General features: G+C 43.6%; 1 protein-coding gene across 1 annotated transcript; it reads right to left on the bottom strand.

The window, feature by feature from the left end:
• Positions 1-2,234: 2,234 nt before the first annotated feature.
• On the bottom strand, positions 2,235-13,964 carry LOC122863433 (sine oculis-binding protein homolog). The gene is given in 8 exon segments (XM_044169941.1): positions 2,235-2,369; positions 5,335-6,671; positions 6,674-7,271; positions 7,491-7,586; positions 8,909-9,060; positions 10,356-10,550; positions 10,853-10,982; positions 13,635-13,964. Coding segments are annotated over 7 exon segments (2,592 nt in total). The 5' UTR covers positions 13,728-13,964; the 3' UTR covers positions 2,235-2,369; positions 5,335-5,343.
• Positions 13,965-17,527: the final 3,563 nt, after the last annotated feature.

The following is a 17,527-nucleotide window of genomic DNA, read 5'->3' as shown; positions in this document are numbered from 1 at the left end:
TACAAACAATCTGTGAATAATCTATTCAGACAGTGGGCTAGATGTTTGGCAGGGGTACCAATGAAATTCAGGCAACAACAGCAAAACATTGTCCGAAACAAAAGTCTTTTTTGTCCAAACATTGAATTAACACACATCCTGTATCAGGTCAGAAATGGCAATGATTCAAATGTGCAATAAAACCAACAATGGCAGTCTTAAGTCTTTTTTTGGCCACTGGCGTCAGAGTAGAGGACCACTTCTTGACACCGCAGCTATATGCATGGGGTGATGTCATCACTGACTCATACAAGCAGTTGACAAAGTCCCCTGGCCAGCCGAGGATGACACCAGCATAATGGCATGACCTATGGTGAAGGTGTAGGCTGGAATGAGTGGGGAGTAATGTGTCGCTGCTGTAGGCACACGCACAAACACACAAAGTGATAGCCATGTAAATTTGGAATGATGGCAGGGGTGGGTCACATTTGGAGTTATTCTAGGAGTAGGTCATGATGACTACTTATCCCAGGGGACTGTTCAACTCTTCATTAAGAAGAGGCTTTGAAGGGCAGCCTGGGTCTTCTTGGTATGACACTGCTGTAATGGTAGGCAATATTAGGATATAATGAGAAAATAATGGCAGCAAGATGTGGAGGAAAAGCTATCTACTTGGCTTTGGATATGAGTCAGCTGGCACCGAGTGCAGTGTTCGGTGTAATCGTATGGGTTTCAGCAGCCTATGGACCTCTTGGTGCTTTCTTGTCAGAAAAGGGCAGGTGCAAAGATACAAAGGCAAACACTGCTCTCTAGTGGGGATACAGTATATAAACATAGGGGCATTTAAGAGCTTCGGCACTCACAGAATACAATCATCAAAGAAAAAACAAATGAAGAAATAAAGCACTTTTTTGTGAAAATCTACAGATGCATCATCCATAAGTTAATATAACATCAAATAGTATCTGTGTATAGTTCAACTAGAAAAACTGAAATCTTACAATGGGACAAGTGTTGACAAAGCCTCTAGTGATCTAGTTGGATGAAATCTCATCAGATATTCCCAATAGCGGGAACTGTAATACTGATCGCTGCATTCTACAGCATTTGACGGTTGAGTATAATACCACATTTGGTAATATTACAAGCCTGATTTTTAGAATCATCTGATCAGAGCCAGTGACATAAAAAATAAAATAAAAAATCTGAATCAGGATCAGTTAAATTGTCATGTGCCATAAATGTTCAGGATTTTAAAGCAAACATGCACAGCACTTGGTGCCAGAAGTGATTCAAATTCTGATTTGTTATCAAAGCTTTGGCAGATCAGGTGAAAGGTGAGGGAGTGTCTGTAAATCACACATTTATGGCCCAGCGTCATCAGGAGGACTAAGTGTTCACAGACCAGATCTTAGCAACTGTATATCAGTAGGCGTCCCCTCATATATTCTATGTCGTTTTACTTTGTTTTAGAGAAGGCAGAGGGAGCATCCTTTTTCCTCAGGGATTGCTTATACTGCTCAGTCGTCTGTCTTAACAGCCCAGCCAGGCTCTCTCCACACAGTGTATAAACTGCACAGGGATAAAGTCTTAATTTCAGCAGAATTTCTCTACCCCCTTGAAGGAAGTGAGCTGAGTAGGGAATCACAGGCAATCAGTTGTGAGGAATCAAATCTCAGAACTAGTATGTTACTGTGTACCGTATTTAGATTGGGCGGTGAGGTGGAGGGGATAAGGGTATACTATATTCCTGGCTGTCGGTCAAAAAAATAAAAAAACTCCTGAAGTCTGAGCCCTCGTCAGCCAGGTAACCCAAAACCTGGAGTGGGGAGTCAGCGTGGGATATGGGGAGAGGAACAATGTGGCTCTTTGTGCAAGCCGGGCAGAGAAAACAAACCGTTTCCCCTGGAAAGAGATCATGTTCAGGCTCCATCTGAGAAGACCACACAAGGCTGATCAGAACCCTGTCTGCTGTGTACAGCAAGGAGAGGAGGAGGAGGAGGAGGAGGAGGAGCGCATCTGGGCAGCCACACTAACTCGTGCACACATACACACACACACTTTAGGGCAATGTAAGACAGGGAGAAGATCTGAGATGCTCCATATCAAGCGCTCACTGAACACAACATAACACACTAGCCAGCAATACTCTTTGGTCCAAGACAAAACGCAAAACGTGTGACTGTGTTATGTTCTTCCGCCACGTTGGCTTGTGATAATATGGCCATCTGGACTGCTTCCTGGGTTGGCACCCTGCTGGTCTACAGGCAGAGCAACACTCTGGTGGGCTGACAGGCTGAGGGACTGGCTGGAGGGTGTTAGAACTGGCGTTGTCCACAAGAGGGCGTGGCACTGAATCTGGCACCACCATACAGTGTAGAACAGGGAGTCTGTTCTTTAGGTGGAGAGAGAGGGAGAGCAAAAAAAAAAAACAGAAAGAAGGAGAAAGAGTAGTGAGATGTTAAAGATTCTGGGCTGATTCTGTGTAATTTCCATTTCTAGCATATCTTATATCAGCCCCTCCTGCTCTGGACACTCATTCCGTAATCCGTCCATTCTACATAAACACTGAGAATGAGGCTTTTAGTCATGTCAACACTCAGATAACTGTCGCACAGGGCACAATCAAACCAAGAACATCTGGCCTCTTTCTCTCTCACACACTAACACATACTTTCATTCAAACACACACATTAAACGTAAACAGACGCACACACACTCACATGTAAGGGCCAAACCAGGGTTCTGTACTCCCACTGTCCCAATGCGTTATACTTTCAAACGCTCAGCGAATACCCATGTGGTGGGATCGGATTACACGGGGCTATAAAATATCCCAAATAAAGGCAGGGTAAACTGAGAAGAAAAAACGGGCTGTTTCCTGAGGTGAAATCCTCTAGTTGGCTGCTGATTCTGTCAGATTGTTTTAAAGACTTTTAGCAGTGGAGACAATAGAACAGGACAGCAATGTTCGGCTCAGAGCACAGAGGTGGCAAGCTAAAGTCATTCGCATGCGGCAGCCAGCTCCCATTACACAACTCAGGGCCATAAATCCGTCTGCACGACACAAGCAGCATGCTGTGATTTCATATGTATTGGTTACTAAGGGGACGCATGAAACCACAACAAAAGACAACAAGTAAAGTGGGAACTCATTTAGTGAAAGGGAATCATTTAACATAGGCACAAAACATCTGGGGTATGGGATAAAGATGTATGTTGTGCTTTCTCTATCAACAGCCATCATTTTTAAACATTAAACTGACCAATGGCCTTTGGAGAGGAAAATGGAGAGGGAAGCAGGCCAGTTGAAATCTAAACCATCTCTGTAATATCAGCAGATTAATCTCGGGACATACAGTAAAATGGTAACATGATCTCATTATGGCGAGATACCAGCGGGTGAGGACAACGGGTGGTGTTACAGTCTTTCGGACTACTAATCAGGCAAGTGAAATCAATAGGCCCTTTGATTGGTCCAAAGTAAAGAGGGATTTTCTGCTACACTCTAACAACAACATCTGGTTGGCAGGGGACAGCGGTGATGAGTGAGGAGAAGGAAAAGGATTGAAAGGGGAGAGGGCTAAATTCATACATGGGAGAGAGACGAGCCGAAGCCAGAACAGGGTGTCATTATGACATGCGTAATCGGAGCGCTCTGGTTCTGCCCCTGTATTTTCTAGTGAAGCCACAGAGCTCTATCACAGCTGAGGGCTGGCTCTCATATTCACAGCGCCTTGTAGTCTGCTTGACAATCACCTCTGTCTCTACAGCGACCTTAGAAACATATCTGCACTGCCTCACCATTCATACTGCATAAAGCAAGAGTTTGACTTTGGGGTCACACTTAGTCAACCTCACTTGATCTGTCTCTGTCTGGGTGTCAGGTTGGACAGAGCATCCCATAACCTCAAGGTCACCGTTTTGATTTAGCAGCAGCCATCTGTCCTTGTCAAGGCAATGAACCTACTACCTTCTCATACATTGCAAACTGCTCTGGATAAAAGCATCAGCTAATTGGTTAAAATGCTGAAATCTCTCCCTCCCTCTTAAACAGACATGCAGACACATATCTTGGCAAAACAGAGCCTACAAAACAGGCTGCCATGCAAACAAAGCATTGTGACTGTCAGGTTGTGGTGAAGTGATCGCCTTTCAAAGTGACTCTCACTGCCTGTGCCCTCCACCTCCTTCTCCTGTTGTAACCTTAGAGCCCCGAGCAGTGCCAGGTTACTGGGATTCTCTCTCTTTGGCGCCATGCTGTTTAGTGACCATGCGCATACTGTGCGACCTGTGATTAAGCTTGCCCTGTGTGTGTGTAAGTGTGCTTGTGTGTATGTGCACATTTTCCAATCCCTTGTCAAATGGCATTTAAAAATAATTGCTGGCTTTTAATTTAACCAACACAGAATACCACATGGGTGGGTTTGCCACACAGAACAATGCAATGGCATTTGCAGATCGTATGCTTATACAGTTAGAGTCAACTTGGTATACTCTTAAATTCACCTGACAATCTCTGAAATCCTCTGATGCAGCAAATCCCATGGGCTGCTTGTGGCATGTCTTTGGTGGATGTATAAGTAAGATAACAAAGTACAGTAATTACCTCCCTTTTTCCAATGTGCAACTCAGTAATATCAGATAGAACAGCTAGTGAAAACAATGCTATCTAGGGCTGACCCAAATACTTCAAAGCTTCTACCATTGCGATACCGTAATAGATGTGCAAATCAGTATTTGAATGCTGTGTTTTTTGAAATTATTATATATGCTTGCATTACCCCCAAAATCCTAAATAGCCCATGAAATAAGAAATAGTAATCCAACATTATTAACATTAAATGGCATCTTACAGTGCAAGAGAATGTCAGCAACACAGTGTTTTCCTTAGGTTGACTGCTTTAGGGGGGCGGATAGGCCACCACACGGAGTGGAGCAGAGGAGAGACAGGTGAAGTGAACGTTACTCGAGTTGACAACAACTCGTTATGTTCGGTAACGCTGAAATTCAACCGTGGTGTTGGTGTGGTGCTGTTGGGAGAATCAGTGACTTAAACCAACGGTGAGTAAGAAAAAGTATAAATATGTCATTTGTTAAGCTATGAGTAGAGGAAAAGTCTGCTAGCCGCTAGGCTAATTTATGCAGTGTAAAATGGCATAGACTTAAGATAATAATGGTGACTAGCAAAAAACAATTGTTTTGTCTATGAAACTTGACAGTTATAACCGCCCCCCACGTCGAAGCTTCAAATATTCACAGGTAATTCTCAGTGAAGCTTTGAAGCCCACAAAATGGTATTCAGGACAGCCCTACTATCTATACTTTGCCTTGCCTTGTGACAGAATCCCTCACCTCCATCCTCTACTTATTCTGATCACGGATTCGTAGGCATCGCCTCTTCAGAGCTGGTTCCATGTCTCCAGCACTGGGCATATTAGCAGGGCTCCGCAGGCTACCCTTGTCCCTGAGTTTGGGCAAGAGCAACGGGGTGGTGGTCCCTGTCTTTGGCGCTGTGGGCAGGGCATAGGCATGGTCCTCATCAGGAACATGGGGGTCCTCTCCCACCTCCCCGACTACTGCTAAGGGCTCTTCTGACTGACTGACTGGGCCCTCAACCCGCACTGGACCAACAACAGAGCACTTGTTCTCTTTGATAGCCTCCAGCTCACTGAGTGCAGGGTCAGGGGGTGTTGCTGGTATGTTCTGGGGTAGGGAGGAGTCCGGACTGGCAGGTGTGGATGAGGAGGACATCCCATTTGGACTGTGGTCCTGAGATGTCAGGGCAGAGGACGTGGCATCATATGGATGGCTGCTCCCTGTGGGGCTGGGTGGGGTGTGTGGAGGTGGAGTGTGGGAGTCCTTGTGGTGGTAAACAGTGTCATGTGAAGGGGACTGTGATAGAGGAGGGGAGGGTCTGATGATGTCATGGAGCCCTGATCTGGTACCATGCCCTGTTCCTGACTCCCCCAGCCCAGATAGGTCCACCACTCCATTAGCACTGGGCCCCAACTTCATTTGGGTCCTTTGAAGAACCCTTTGGATGACTTGTCGCTCTGACTGCTTATAGTCTTTCAGCCCCTCCGACTCTGGGGCTGAGCAGGGGGATTCACTGTACTGTGCTCTGGGGGAGGATGCTCCACTGTGGGGTGTGGATGATGGGGACGGCAATGACCTCTCTGATTTAACCCAATCTGTGTCCCTTGTGCTGGGGTTGCTTGGTGAGGGGAGACCTTGAGTCAAGGTTTCACCCAATTTGTTGGCTACCAATCTGCTGTCACCTTCAGGGTTCCCAGGAGATGGCGGCCTGGTAGCCCTGGATCTACCCCTATCTGCCCCCTCTGGCACAGGCTGAATAACACCACTGTGACTTGGAGTTTCTAGGGTTGCCTTAGAAGGGACTGGAATGGGGATAGGAATGGGTATGGGGACAGGTAGGGGAACAATGATGGGATAAGGCACCAGGACAGTAGGTTGGGGCAGAAGAGGGCTAAAGGAAGGAATACCGAAGTTCATTATGGGAGGCATTGGGACAGGACCTCTTGGCATCATGTTCAGAGGAGGGGAGTGCAAGCCAGGGAAGTAGGCTCCTGGGAAGGGATGCATCAGTCCAGGGGGATTCATGGAAGAGGAGGTGGGGGGCTGCAGGTGAGGAGAGTGAGGAGGTCTGTGGATAGGGCTGGAAGGGGGCCTGGGTGTCTGGGGTGGTTGGCAAGGGGGCTTTTCAGGCCCTGAGCATGAAGAGGAGGTCTGATGAAGGGCATGTGGATTTGAGGTGCTGGCTGATGTTCCAGAGGGGGACGAGGAAGAGGTGGAGGATGAAGGGCAGCAGGGTGTGGTGATACCTCTACAGCAGGGGGATGAGGAGGAGGCTGGATGGGTCTCTCCAGTGTCCTCAGCCCAGAGACAGGGACCTTGGAATTAGAAGAGGATGCCTCTGAGGGGGAGATGGAGGTGGATTCTGCTGATCCATGGATTGGCGTAGGCCCTTTAGGGGAAAGATTTCTATGACGAGCTTCTCCTGCACTGCTGCTGCTGTTCCAAGACTCAGGAGTGAGTAGCTTTTGCCCGCCCACACTGCTGTCTGCCCTCCCCTCCTGGCTGGTTCTGCTTGGGCTGGAGCTGGTGAGAGCTGCACGGGCTTCTCTGTAGAAAACATCCATCTTGTACTGATTCAGACACTTGGTGCTGCAGAACTGGAGTCGTTCCTCGCCAGATCCGAAGTCCAGGTATTCTTTAGTGTGACGGACATGCTTGCACCAATCACATACCTGTGGCACAGGGGAGAGAGACTGTGGGGGGTTATTGAAGTGATAGATCTTAGCTGAAAACTTGAAGACAAACTATGTACAAATATACAGTAATGGGAAATGACTTTATCCCAATGTCTTAAGGTAAGAAGAACGCAATCTACATGTGCATGAAGTTGTTTTAATCTTATAATTTTATAGTATATTCATAGTAATACTTTACATTGGAAAACAAAAGATACATTGATAGTGTCCTCTTACTCTGACATTGCTGTTTATCTTCAACACCAGTCTGGGCGAGTCCTCTGTATGGGGGTGCTGAGGGGATCTCTCACTATGGAGGTCTTCATCTCTGGCCTGACAGGGGAAAGCACACATGACATGAACCACTATGAAGCAGTTTGTCAGACCTGAGTTCACCCTACTTTTGATGGATTCATTCTACAATTCATGATGATGTAGCTGCAGTTGTTTTACATCAAAATGCTATTCTGAAATCATTCTGTGGTCATTCAACCAAATTTGAGCTTCTCACATAACAAGTGCAAAAAATAGCTTCAAATGAATTTCCTTGTCATCAAGGATAGAAGCAGTTTGAATCTTATGCATGGAACCAAACCCTAAAGGTCAGTACAACAAAAGGAAATCCCTGTGTTGTGAAACAGATATGATTTTAGGGAGTAGGAAGATACTGAAGGTGATGTATTGTCATATTATTAATGGCCTTGCCAGTATTAATATAGGAAATTCCTCTTGATTCATGTAAGCTGATCTGCTGTGGATCTGAGTGCTCCCCCATCTCTGTGACCCATTGAGTCGTGTTGAGTTACGAAACATGAGGCAGCTGAAGGTAAGGTATGCACTGAAAGTGGACACCTCGCCCCAGGCCTCCTGGCTTTCCTCTCAGACAAGCAGCAACAAGCCAAAGGCAATGCCTTCCTCCCCGCCTCCGAAAAAGTAGAGGGCTTGTTGCATGCAGAGTCTGTTCAGCTCTCCTTTTTGTCTCTGTTGTCATGTGAATAAACCTACCACAGTATAAACAACAGTGAGGGTGAAAGGCGATATAGCTGCTTGTCACACCGCACCTCTAAAGAGGGTATACTCATGTCGTAATGGAAGGTGAAAAATCATGGCAATGTGCATCAGAGCAGTTCTCCATAGTTGCAGCTTTCCTGTCCTCCAGACCAAAGCCACTTAATGGCCAGCCCCTCCTCCATTAACACGAAACTGATACTAAGTGTCCTCTACAAACTTTGACCTACCTCCCACCATTCCTATACTGGCTCCTCCATAATAACTACAAAGTGTGTTCTCAGAGATCACCCCTTTTTAAATTCCTGTAAATGAATCCATCAGTTATGACCTTACAAGATCAGGAGTATCTGTTTCTGAAGGTCTGTTTACCTGCCAGAAACCACCTGATGCCTGGATCTCCTGTGTATGGAGAGTGACACAGCTGGCACAAACTCTGTCCATATACAGTACCTGTATGTGTGTGTGACAATCTACTGAACTCCACACATTCAAAAATATAAAAACAAATCTACAGATCATTCATCACCATATAGATATCAGGATTTCCAACATCTCACCAACAAGGGACAAGCCACAACTAAATGTTTATGACTGCCCACAGTGATGCTGATATGTATTGTACACATTTTTCCTTTACCACTAACCTTATTGCGTTTGAAGTAGGCCCGTCTGCAGGCAGCAAAACACTTCTCACTGCAGAAGCTCTTGAGCTCTGAACCCATACATAGTGAGTAGCGTTTTACCCCTTCCTTCTGGCACCAAACACACACTATCTGCACATTCTGTATATCTTCCACTGCAGGGGAAAAGCAGAAAAAAGTTTGAGGGCAATTAATGCGTGCAATTTGCAAAGGTATTACTACCCAGGTTTGCTAAAACAGCTAAACTCCAAAGACGTGTGTGTGGCTGTTGGGGTTAGAAGATCTTTTAAGAGTGAGACTCAAGAGACATGAGTGAGCTGTGCTCTTTTTGACCAGGAACTGATCCTTTAGTCAAAAATCTAATATAAAAAAGATATGTTTGAATAATGTCAGTATGTTAGAGAATAATAGGATCTAAGCCCACAGCTGGAGGGGCTCCCAAAAGTCCAGAGGGATAATACCCTACTTTGAATGAATTAAAGAAGTCTTGGGGCAATATTCTTTCAGGGAGCCCAGATATCCTGCTGCGCCCCTATTATTTCTTATCTGCACCACTGCTTTGTGCACATAAAGTGCAGTCCGTAGGTATATGGACTCTGACATATTTTGAATTGGTTTGACTCTGTACTCTAAAACAGTGAAATGAAACTATGACTGCATGTTTGCAGTGACATCTTAAATTTGAAGGTTTTTACATCAAAATTGAGTGTACAGTGTAAGTACTGTAGTCCTTTTTATACTGTACAAAGAGAGGAGTAGGACAATGACAGGGTTACAATTCACTACACTGTTCACCCCGATAACACTCTCAAATTAAAATTGAAAGTCAGCACATTACTATTTTAATCATTGTTTCATTTTAGACCCAATATGCTGGAGTACACAGTCAAAACAATAGAGAATATTTTACTGTACAAATACTCATGGGCACAGTATATCAAGGTAAGGCTACGGAGCATCAACATCAACTTGTTCAGATTAACTGAGCTGACGCTTCTTGATCTGCAACTGACAATGTCAGTGTGACAGTGTCTCAGAGTATTGTTTTTTACTTAAAGCAATAATAAATTGACTTACAAATCCTTTTTCTAGCCTTTTTATATACAGTATTCTGATTTCATTGAATATAATAATACTATAGTTAACAGTATGAATCTCTGGAAGGACACTAAACAAAACAGAAATGATGGTATCAAGTAATTGGATCCTAGGAGACATGACATGTAATTGCAAAATCCTTTTAACTGTTTACATAGCTTCTATTAATGTTCAGGGGCCATGAGGAAATTTATGAACCTATATTTGCCCCATCCACATTGCTGACCCTGCTCTCTGACTTTTCACATTTAAACACATATAAACACGGGATTATGTGTGCATCTGTGAATCTGGGGGAAGCAATGCTATAAGCTAAAATCATATCTTAATGTGTAGTCCTATGGCCAACTACCTGCTGATGGCTTTATAAGGGGGACAATGACAGGGGCACTCTTGTGCTCTTTGGGGGTGGCCAGGGATGAACTTGTTGAGGAAGAGGAGGGTGAAGAGGAGGGGACACTGGAGGATTCTCTCTCTCCACTCTTCATGGCGAGGACCGAGTGACCGACTTTGGTGTCCAGGCTCTTGGGTTTTGGCAATGAGTTCTCTGAAAGACATGAACATAATATAATGCTAATGACTCAGATTTTTCATGTAATACAACAGCATAACTCCACGGTATGGCTTATACAGTACTGTAATGACGTCTGCACCCGGGACAATGCCCTACACTGATTTTTAGTACAAACATTTTGAGAATCAATAGATGTATCTGAATGAATGAAACTTGAGAAGTTGCAACTACAGGAGAGTATGTCTAGCAAATGTGAACAGTGACTCAATGTCTGCACTATAACCTGCAGAACCTGTTGGTGTAAACTCAAGAAGACTTCAAACACCTGCCCTCACCTTTTAGCACAGACACATGCTGACGTCTTTCTCTGTAGTTTCTGATCTCGTTGGCCTCCGAGTCTCTAAGATCTACCTTGTCGTAGCCGTACCATCCCAGCAGCTCATTCATGGTGCTTTCTGCAAACGTCTGCATGAGAAAAAGAAAAAGAGGAAAAGAAATCACTGATTAACGTTCTATGTAAAGGCATAGGGTAACTGAGCCATAGCCTGCCTGCAAATGGGAAATTGTGACCGTACATCTTAGGGTTGTTAGTGGAACTTTTTATCCTATGTTAAACATAATCAAACCTTCCTACTCTGAATCAATGCGAGGGATTCTTTCTCAGCTCCAGCCCAGTTGGAGAAATGAATACGGGCACAGTGGAGTACAGTATGACGCTTTTTCCATGATGTATTCAAGTTGTTTACTCTTGCTAAATCTGAGACGGAAAGGTTTAAAACCTAACACCAGTGTAAAATCTATGAATCATCCTTTGTTTATCTCTTATAATTGGAAAAAAGAGGAAGAAAAGAAAACTGTTCTCTGCAGATGGGATGTGTGGTCCCTTTTTTTTATTACGACCAGATGAAAAAAAAAAAAAGAAAACACAAAGGTCTCTCTCTTTATCCACCCACCTCTCTCTGTGGCTTTGGGAGAACCGGATTGGAGGAGAAACCTGATCCAGAACGGGCAGAAATCAGAGCGGGACACCCTACACCACAGCAAGGTCCCACGGTTCTCGGAAATGCCCCACTCCTCTCCCTTCTTCTCTCTCCAATGTCCACCACTTTCTTTCCCAGCTTTCCCTGTCCCTCCCCTTGTCTCTCTTCCTCTCCTCTGCCCCCCCACCACCTCCCATCTTCACCATCCTCCCCTCCACCCCAGCACCTTCCAGCCCTGACACCCGACACAGCGCTGCCTCTCAGGTTTCACCCTTTTCCAGCGCAGCCAGCCTGCTGTGGTGGTGTTGTAGTGCTGTAGTACTGACTGCACATTCTTTCCCCTGCTTTCCTCACTCCGACCTCTGCTCTGCACTAGGGCCTCAAAGAAATGGATCTCTCCCTTGCTTGCTCACTTTCTGCTGTGTGTGTGTCTGGGAGAGTGTGTGGGTGAGTGCAAGCAGTGGTATCATATCCAGCTAAATATGCCTAACGATGATTAAAGTTAAGTATCCGGTGTCTGGTGCTGCGCTTGGGGCTGACGTGGAGGGAGTAGGTCCGAATGTGGTGTTGAAACAGATGTATTACAGAGACAACACTAGGCTGGACCTCAGCTGAGCTAGAAATCAGTTTTCCTTCCTGCTTTCCTGTCTGTCTTTTTTTCCCACTGTCTTTCCTTTGCCCTTTCATCATTTGACTAATTTTATAATTTTTTAATCTTTACGATTTTACTCTACAATTGTCTTGTATGTTTCACATCACGTCAAATTTAGGCATTGTGGTGTTCTGCAGGAGGACTACATTGATGGCACATCTCTTATATGCATACAGCTCAGTGTCATTTAGTCTTTCTGTTTTCTTGTTAACGAAAGACGGGCAAATTTTTTTTCACCCAACCCTCAACTTCCCACAATGTTGTTTTTGTTTCTTTTTGGCAGTTCAGACAAACATCTGCTTTGTGAGAGTGACAAGCCATATCCCAAACCACAGAAAGAGTTACAGCCAAAGGCAACAAACCGGGGCCGACCCTGAGATTCAGCCCAGGCAGGCTCACATCAAGTGGGGATAGCATTTCACATGTTTTGATTAAAATTAGTTAAGTTGTAACACTACACCTCCCTTGGATATCAAGCGCTACAATCCAAACCACTTACACAAAAAGACCACATTTCCTCTCTCACGAAAGGCCAGAATCCCCCACAAAAAAAAAAAAAAAAAAAAAAAAAACCCTGCTTGTCTTTATAGATTTCTGAGCTCCTGCTTGAAGGAGCTTCGGATATCCCTTACCACCACAGTCAACACTCTCAAATAGCCAGTGTCCAAACCCAAACAAAGCAGACAATCCATGGATTAGTTTCCATGCAGTAATAGGCTCATAATGGTGGGAGGGAATCAAGTCTGTTGCTGTGATTTAACTTAATATTGCCTGTGCAGTGACTGTCCTTTAGCCCAAGCAACAGAGGAGAGATTCTTAAAGGGCATGCTCTAGTGAACAGTATCTTTGAATAGGAACTTAAGTTTGGTAGGATATTTGCATCCTTTAAAATTGTGTGATAGTGCTTTGGAGTAAGTCTGAGGTAGGTTATTTAAAGGATATAAATACCCTCTCTCTTTTAGAAGGCATGAGGGCAAGCCTCTGTGGTACAGCAAGTGTGCGCACCGCAAGAGCGGGTTAGACGTGACGCACATCTGGATCTCCGCTGGACATTAGCGTCTGGCCACAGCTGGCCTGACATGGCGTCACTAGTAGGCAAAGGCCAACCTACTCTTCTTCACTGCGAAAATCTATAATTAAAACGGCCTGTGTCTGCCTGTGTGACATTTTGGGTTTAGATTTATAAAAAACGTTTATTATGATTAGTTTATCGTCTTCTAAGGGGATCAAACATTGAATGTTCCAGTTTTCTAAATCTGCAACAAAAGTGTGTTCATGAAGTAGGCCTGCGATTGCTTACATAAAAGAAACAAGGAGAGCATTCATTGAAAACAAACACAGTACGTCTGATTATTCCCAGCATTGATTTGTGCGCAGTTGACTCTCCCGCTGCCCTGCGTAGCCTACATAAGTTATCGCTCGGTCAATTACACGTCTCACTTGATCCAAACTAATCTAGCAGTAGCACAAAAAACTCACTCTCACCTTCATCTCCTGGTTGATCTCCCTCTTTACGGGGTGCGCAGGTTTCCTGCTGCGTTTATTTTCCGGTGGTCTCCCTTTCTCCATCTCTGGCATAGTCCTGGTCCGACTGGATCCGAACCGGATCGGTGTTGAGTGTCAGCTGGAGGGGTTTTAGCGGAGTAGCTTTGAGTGAAAGCTGTCACTCCCGGTGACAGCGGCTGTCATTCCCGGACGTCTGAGTCCCTCATCTGGGGCTTCACACCATTCGAGTCCAGTGAACATGCGTCCGCTTCGGGCTGTAGGCTTCGCCGCCGAACAATCCCCACTCTCTCTTCTCCAACAGTTAAGCATCTGCCGGTAACAAAGACAAGGCTTCCGTTTGGGACTTTCAAAGTACAGTCTTAACGACAAAGTAACGTGTTTTTAGAAAGCAAATTGAGGACAACTTAATTATGGAACTTTTATGTTGGTATGAATTAAAAGAAAATGAAAATGCTTTAAGGAAAGACTTATGATCAACACGCATCACAATTTAGATCTCAAAACTTTATAAACTAAATCTTTGTTGATGTGAGCTATTTTCATTTCAAATAATAATCCCAACTGAATGTTAACAGCATTGTCTGTTGCCACAAACCAGAGTAAAACTAGCTACTAAAAGGTCTCTGATCAAAACTTAATGGAATTTACTCATTTTCATATTATTTGAATGAGGCAGCATTTGTAATAATGCAAAAACAAACAACTAAAATTAAACACAACATATGTGAGGAAATACCAGAAACAATACGCAGTTTAAGACGCATGAGCTCTGTTCACACACTTACTAACGAATTAATGCTGAACCATCTATTTTGTTTTTGAGTGAAACAAAGTAGTAGCCTATTACTGAAAATTACCTAAACTAAGTAAATACTGTAAACTACATCTTCGAAATAAAAGGGGGTAGGCTACATTTAACTCCACGATTTGTGTATAAATAAAGTTTGCTGCTCTTTAACGTCCCTTTGAATCACACAGCTTTCTGCTTTTATTACAAAACAAAGTCGCCTCGTTTCCGGTCTAATTTGTGCTGTGTATGTGTAGCTCGACGCTGCCGTATCCGGATAGGGAAGGGAGGGCCTTCTGAGTTGATGTAACCCAACACCTGGCGCCCACCCCTCCCAAATCTCAACAGATACGTTTCATAAGGAATGCAAAGACTGTGTTTTATCTGAGGGGACACCGTACAAACACTGTACAAATGCTTTTGTCTTAAAATAAAGAGATGAACAGAGCGCGGTGAGTTAAATGATACCATGGCAGAATGTAAGGGGCTTTCTCAAATGGCATGTGCTTGATCAGTGCCTGTGTGTGTGTGTATGTGTGCTCACTGCGCAGAAAACACCTGAAATGTTTACATTTGGCGCCTGAGTTATACCCATGCCTTAGGAAAAGTACTACATGCCTAAGGGCAGGATTTACATTCACATGTGAGGGAGGTGTGTGTGCTGTGTCTGTGGGCAAAAAACAGCTTTGAACATAAACATTTGTCCCATGGTTATTCTTGCCGGTAAAGGCCAAAGGATTTATTATAATATCATGTTTCCCAGGCTGATGAAAAGATGGAGATGATCAAGTTGCATTCAGCAACAAACATCAATATTATTTCAGACAAGTTGCACAACTTTATTTTACCACTGTTTTACTATTAATTGCTATAGGCCTATTTTAATTTATTTAGTCTAAACGTTCCAATTTTAACCAGCACCAGGTTAATAATCCTACTTATTGTGGTGAATTTAGGTCATAAAGTTGGTCATGTCATTACCAAATATGTAGGCAAACTGGGCTTAGATGGTTCTACTGCATCCTTAAATGTCTCTGCAGAACTTTCACTTGGTCACTAAACCCAAAACCCCATGCAGAGAGACAGACAGGCGGGACGGGAGGGCTGTTTCAGAGCCTCTCTCCTGCCTGTCTCCAGCCGTCCTCGGTCTGCTCTGGTTGGAGGAATCCAGGGACCACGCTCGTGTAAACAGAAACCCGATCCAGTGCGCAAGGCTTGGGTTTCGCCCCCTCGTACACCCGCCGATGATACCCGATCCGGCCCGGCTTTGGGAACAGGGCTTATCTGATGCCTCACAAAAGGCCCCTCTCAACAGCGCACATCTGGTGGATCTGCAGGGAGCGCTGTCCCTTTAGGTTCCTCTGGGGGGTGAAGGTGAGGATAAGACCGTCTCACCATTCCCTCAGAAATCCACTTACACAAATGATAGACAGTATTTAAAGTTACAATCCCCAACATCTGGACAGAATCATAAAAATTGGCCACTTTGTGTATCATTACTTGCATTATTGTCCACGGATACATGATTACAGTAAAAACACCCGTCAATTAAGAGGATGATTGGAAATGTTGTAGTCTGGTCTTCAACATTAGATGGATATACAATCTGATCTCCTGTGGTTTACAGTAATGTGTTGTCACCATTAGGGGGCGATGTCTACCCACTGGTTTTGAATAGGTGTGCCAATGAATATAGCACGGTGTTTTCCCTGCATCAAATTACATGCAAATACAGTCACGATGAGGGGGTCAGATATCTACACATTACACAACACATTAGACTTTTCTGAAATCCCTAAGATGTTTTCTAACAACACCAGAATAAAGAATGTAGATATCATACCCAGAGGAGACATGCCACACCTATTAGTGTTCTTTGTGCCCAAAAACAAAATTCTGCCAGAATTTGATAATCTGGGACACGTCACTTTGTAATCTGGGACACTTGTATTAGGTTTAAAAAAACCTATATCACTTTACTTTATGCATGATAAAAATTCAATATCACCAATTTTTAAAAAAGCCTTATGAAAAAATTTACAGATATCTGAATAAGAAAAGGTATATTATTCATAGAAATTTCATTAATTCATAAAAACATATAATGTCATATTTTTTCATAAAGAACTAAATAAAGAAAATAGCAGGAAAAAACTTTCTTTCTCTACACAGGATTAACAGATCTACCATGTTGATTAATTTAAATAAATTTAAAACTATTAAAATTGTATAACATTTTAAAGAATCAACTAAAATTCAAGCAACAGTATCTGTTTGAACAGCATAGTGCACCCAGCCTTTATTTGAGATAGGCCATTATTTGAGACAGGCATTTATATATTAATTTAAAAATTCAGAGACTAATTCCGGTTTCTGATGGTGAGTGTTTAAAGTGGATGGGGGAGCTACATCTCACATGGTAATGATCTTCTAGCTAACATAAATGTTTACTTACCTATTTAAATGTGTGCTCTCACATTAGCTAGCTACTATGAATTAATGCTAATGTTAAATCCAGGAATATATTAGAGTTACGGTAAAGTATATCAGATCTACGGCCTTGTCTACTGGCATTATACTTATAAACCTTGAATAGGACTTCCTGAAGTATGCAACTTCAGGAAGTCCCTAAATGTATATTTCCCCCAATTAATCAGAATCCTATGTCACTGACCTTGTCATGCAATTCCCAGGGGAACTTCCTGGTTGACAAGTACCCTGCCCCTTTCTGTGGCATCACCCCCATGAAGTCATGTGATTTCCGTTACATGACATCCATGCTTAACCTATAGTAAGAAACTGCTTACAACAAATTCAAATGTATAACATTGGTGCTTTGAGCACCACAAGCTGAGTGCCATATAGTCCCATTATATTCAAAAAATGCAGACATCTCTACAGCTGACATCTGCAAAACTCGGCAACTCACACCAAAACAATCTAACGTTAAATGGATAATTAACACTACAGGTAAGAGGACAAATATGTATTTTTGATTTTGGGGTGAACTGTCTAGGACCCGTTTTGTGTGAAGAGTAGAAGAGGCATTATAGAATACCATATAAACTTGATCAATGCTGTTTAA

The sequence above is a fragment of the Siniperca chuatsi genome, linkage group LG16 (genome assembly GCF_020085105.1).
Source record: "Siniperca chuatsi isolate FFG_IHB_CAS linkage group LG16, ASM2008510v1, whole genome shotgun sequence".
Classification (NCBI taxonomy): Eukaryota; Metazoa; Chordata; class Actinopteri; order Centrarchiformes; family Sinipercidae; genus Siniperca; species Siniperca chuatsi.
This window is presented reverse-complemented; position numbering and strand designations above follow the sequence as displayed.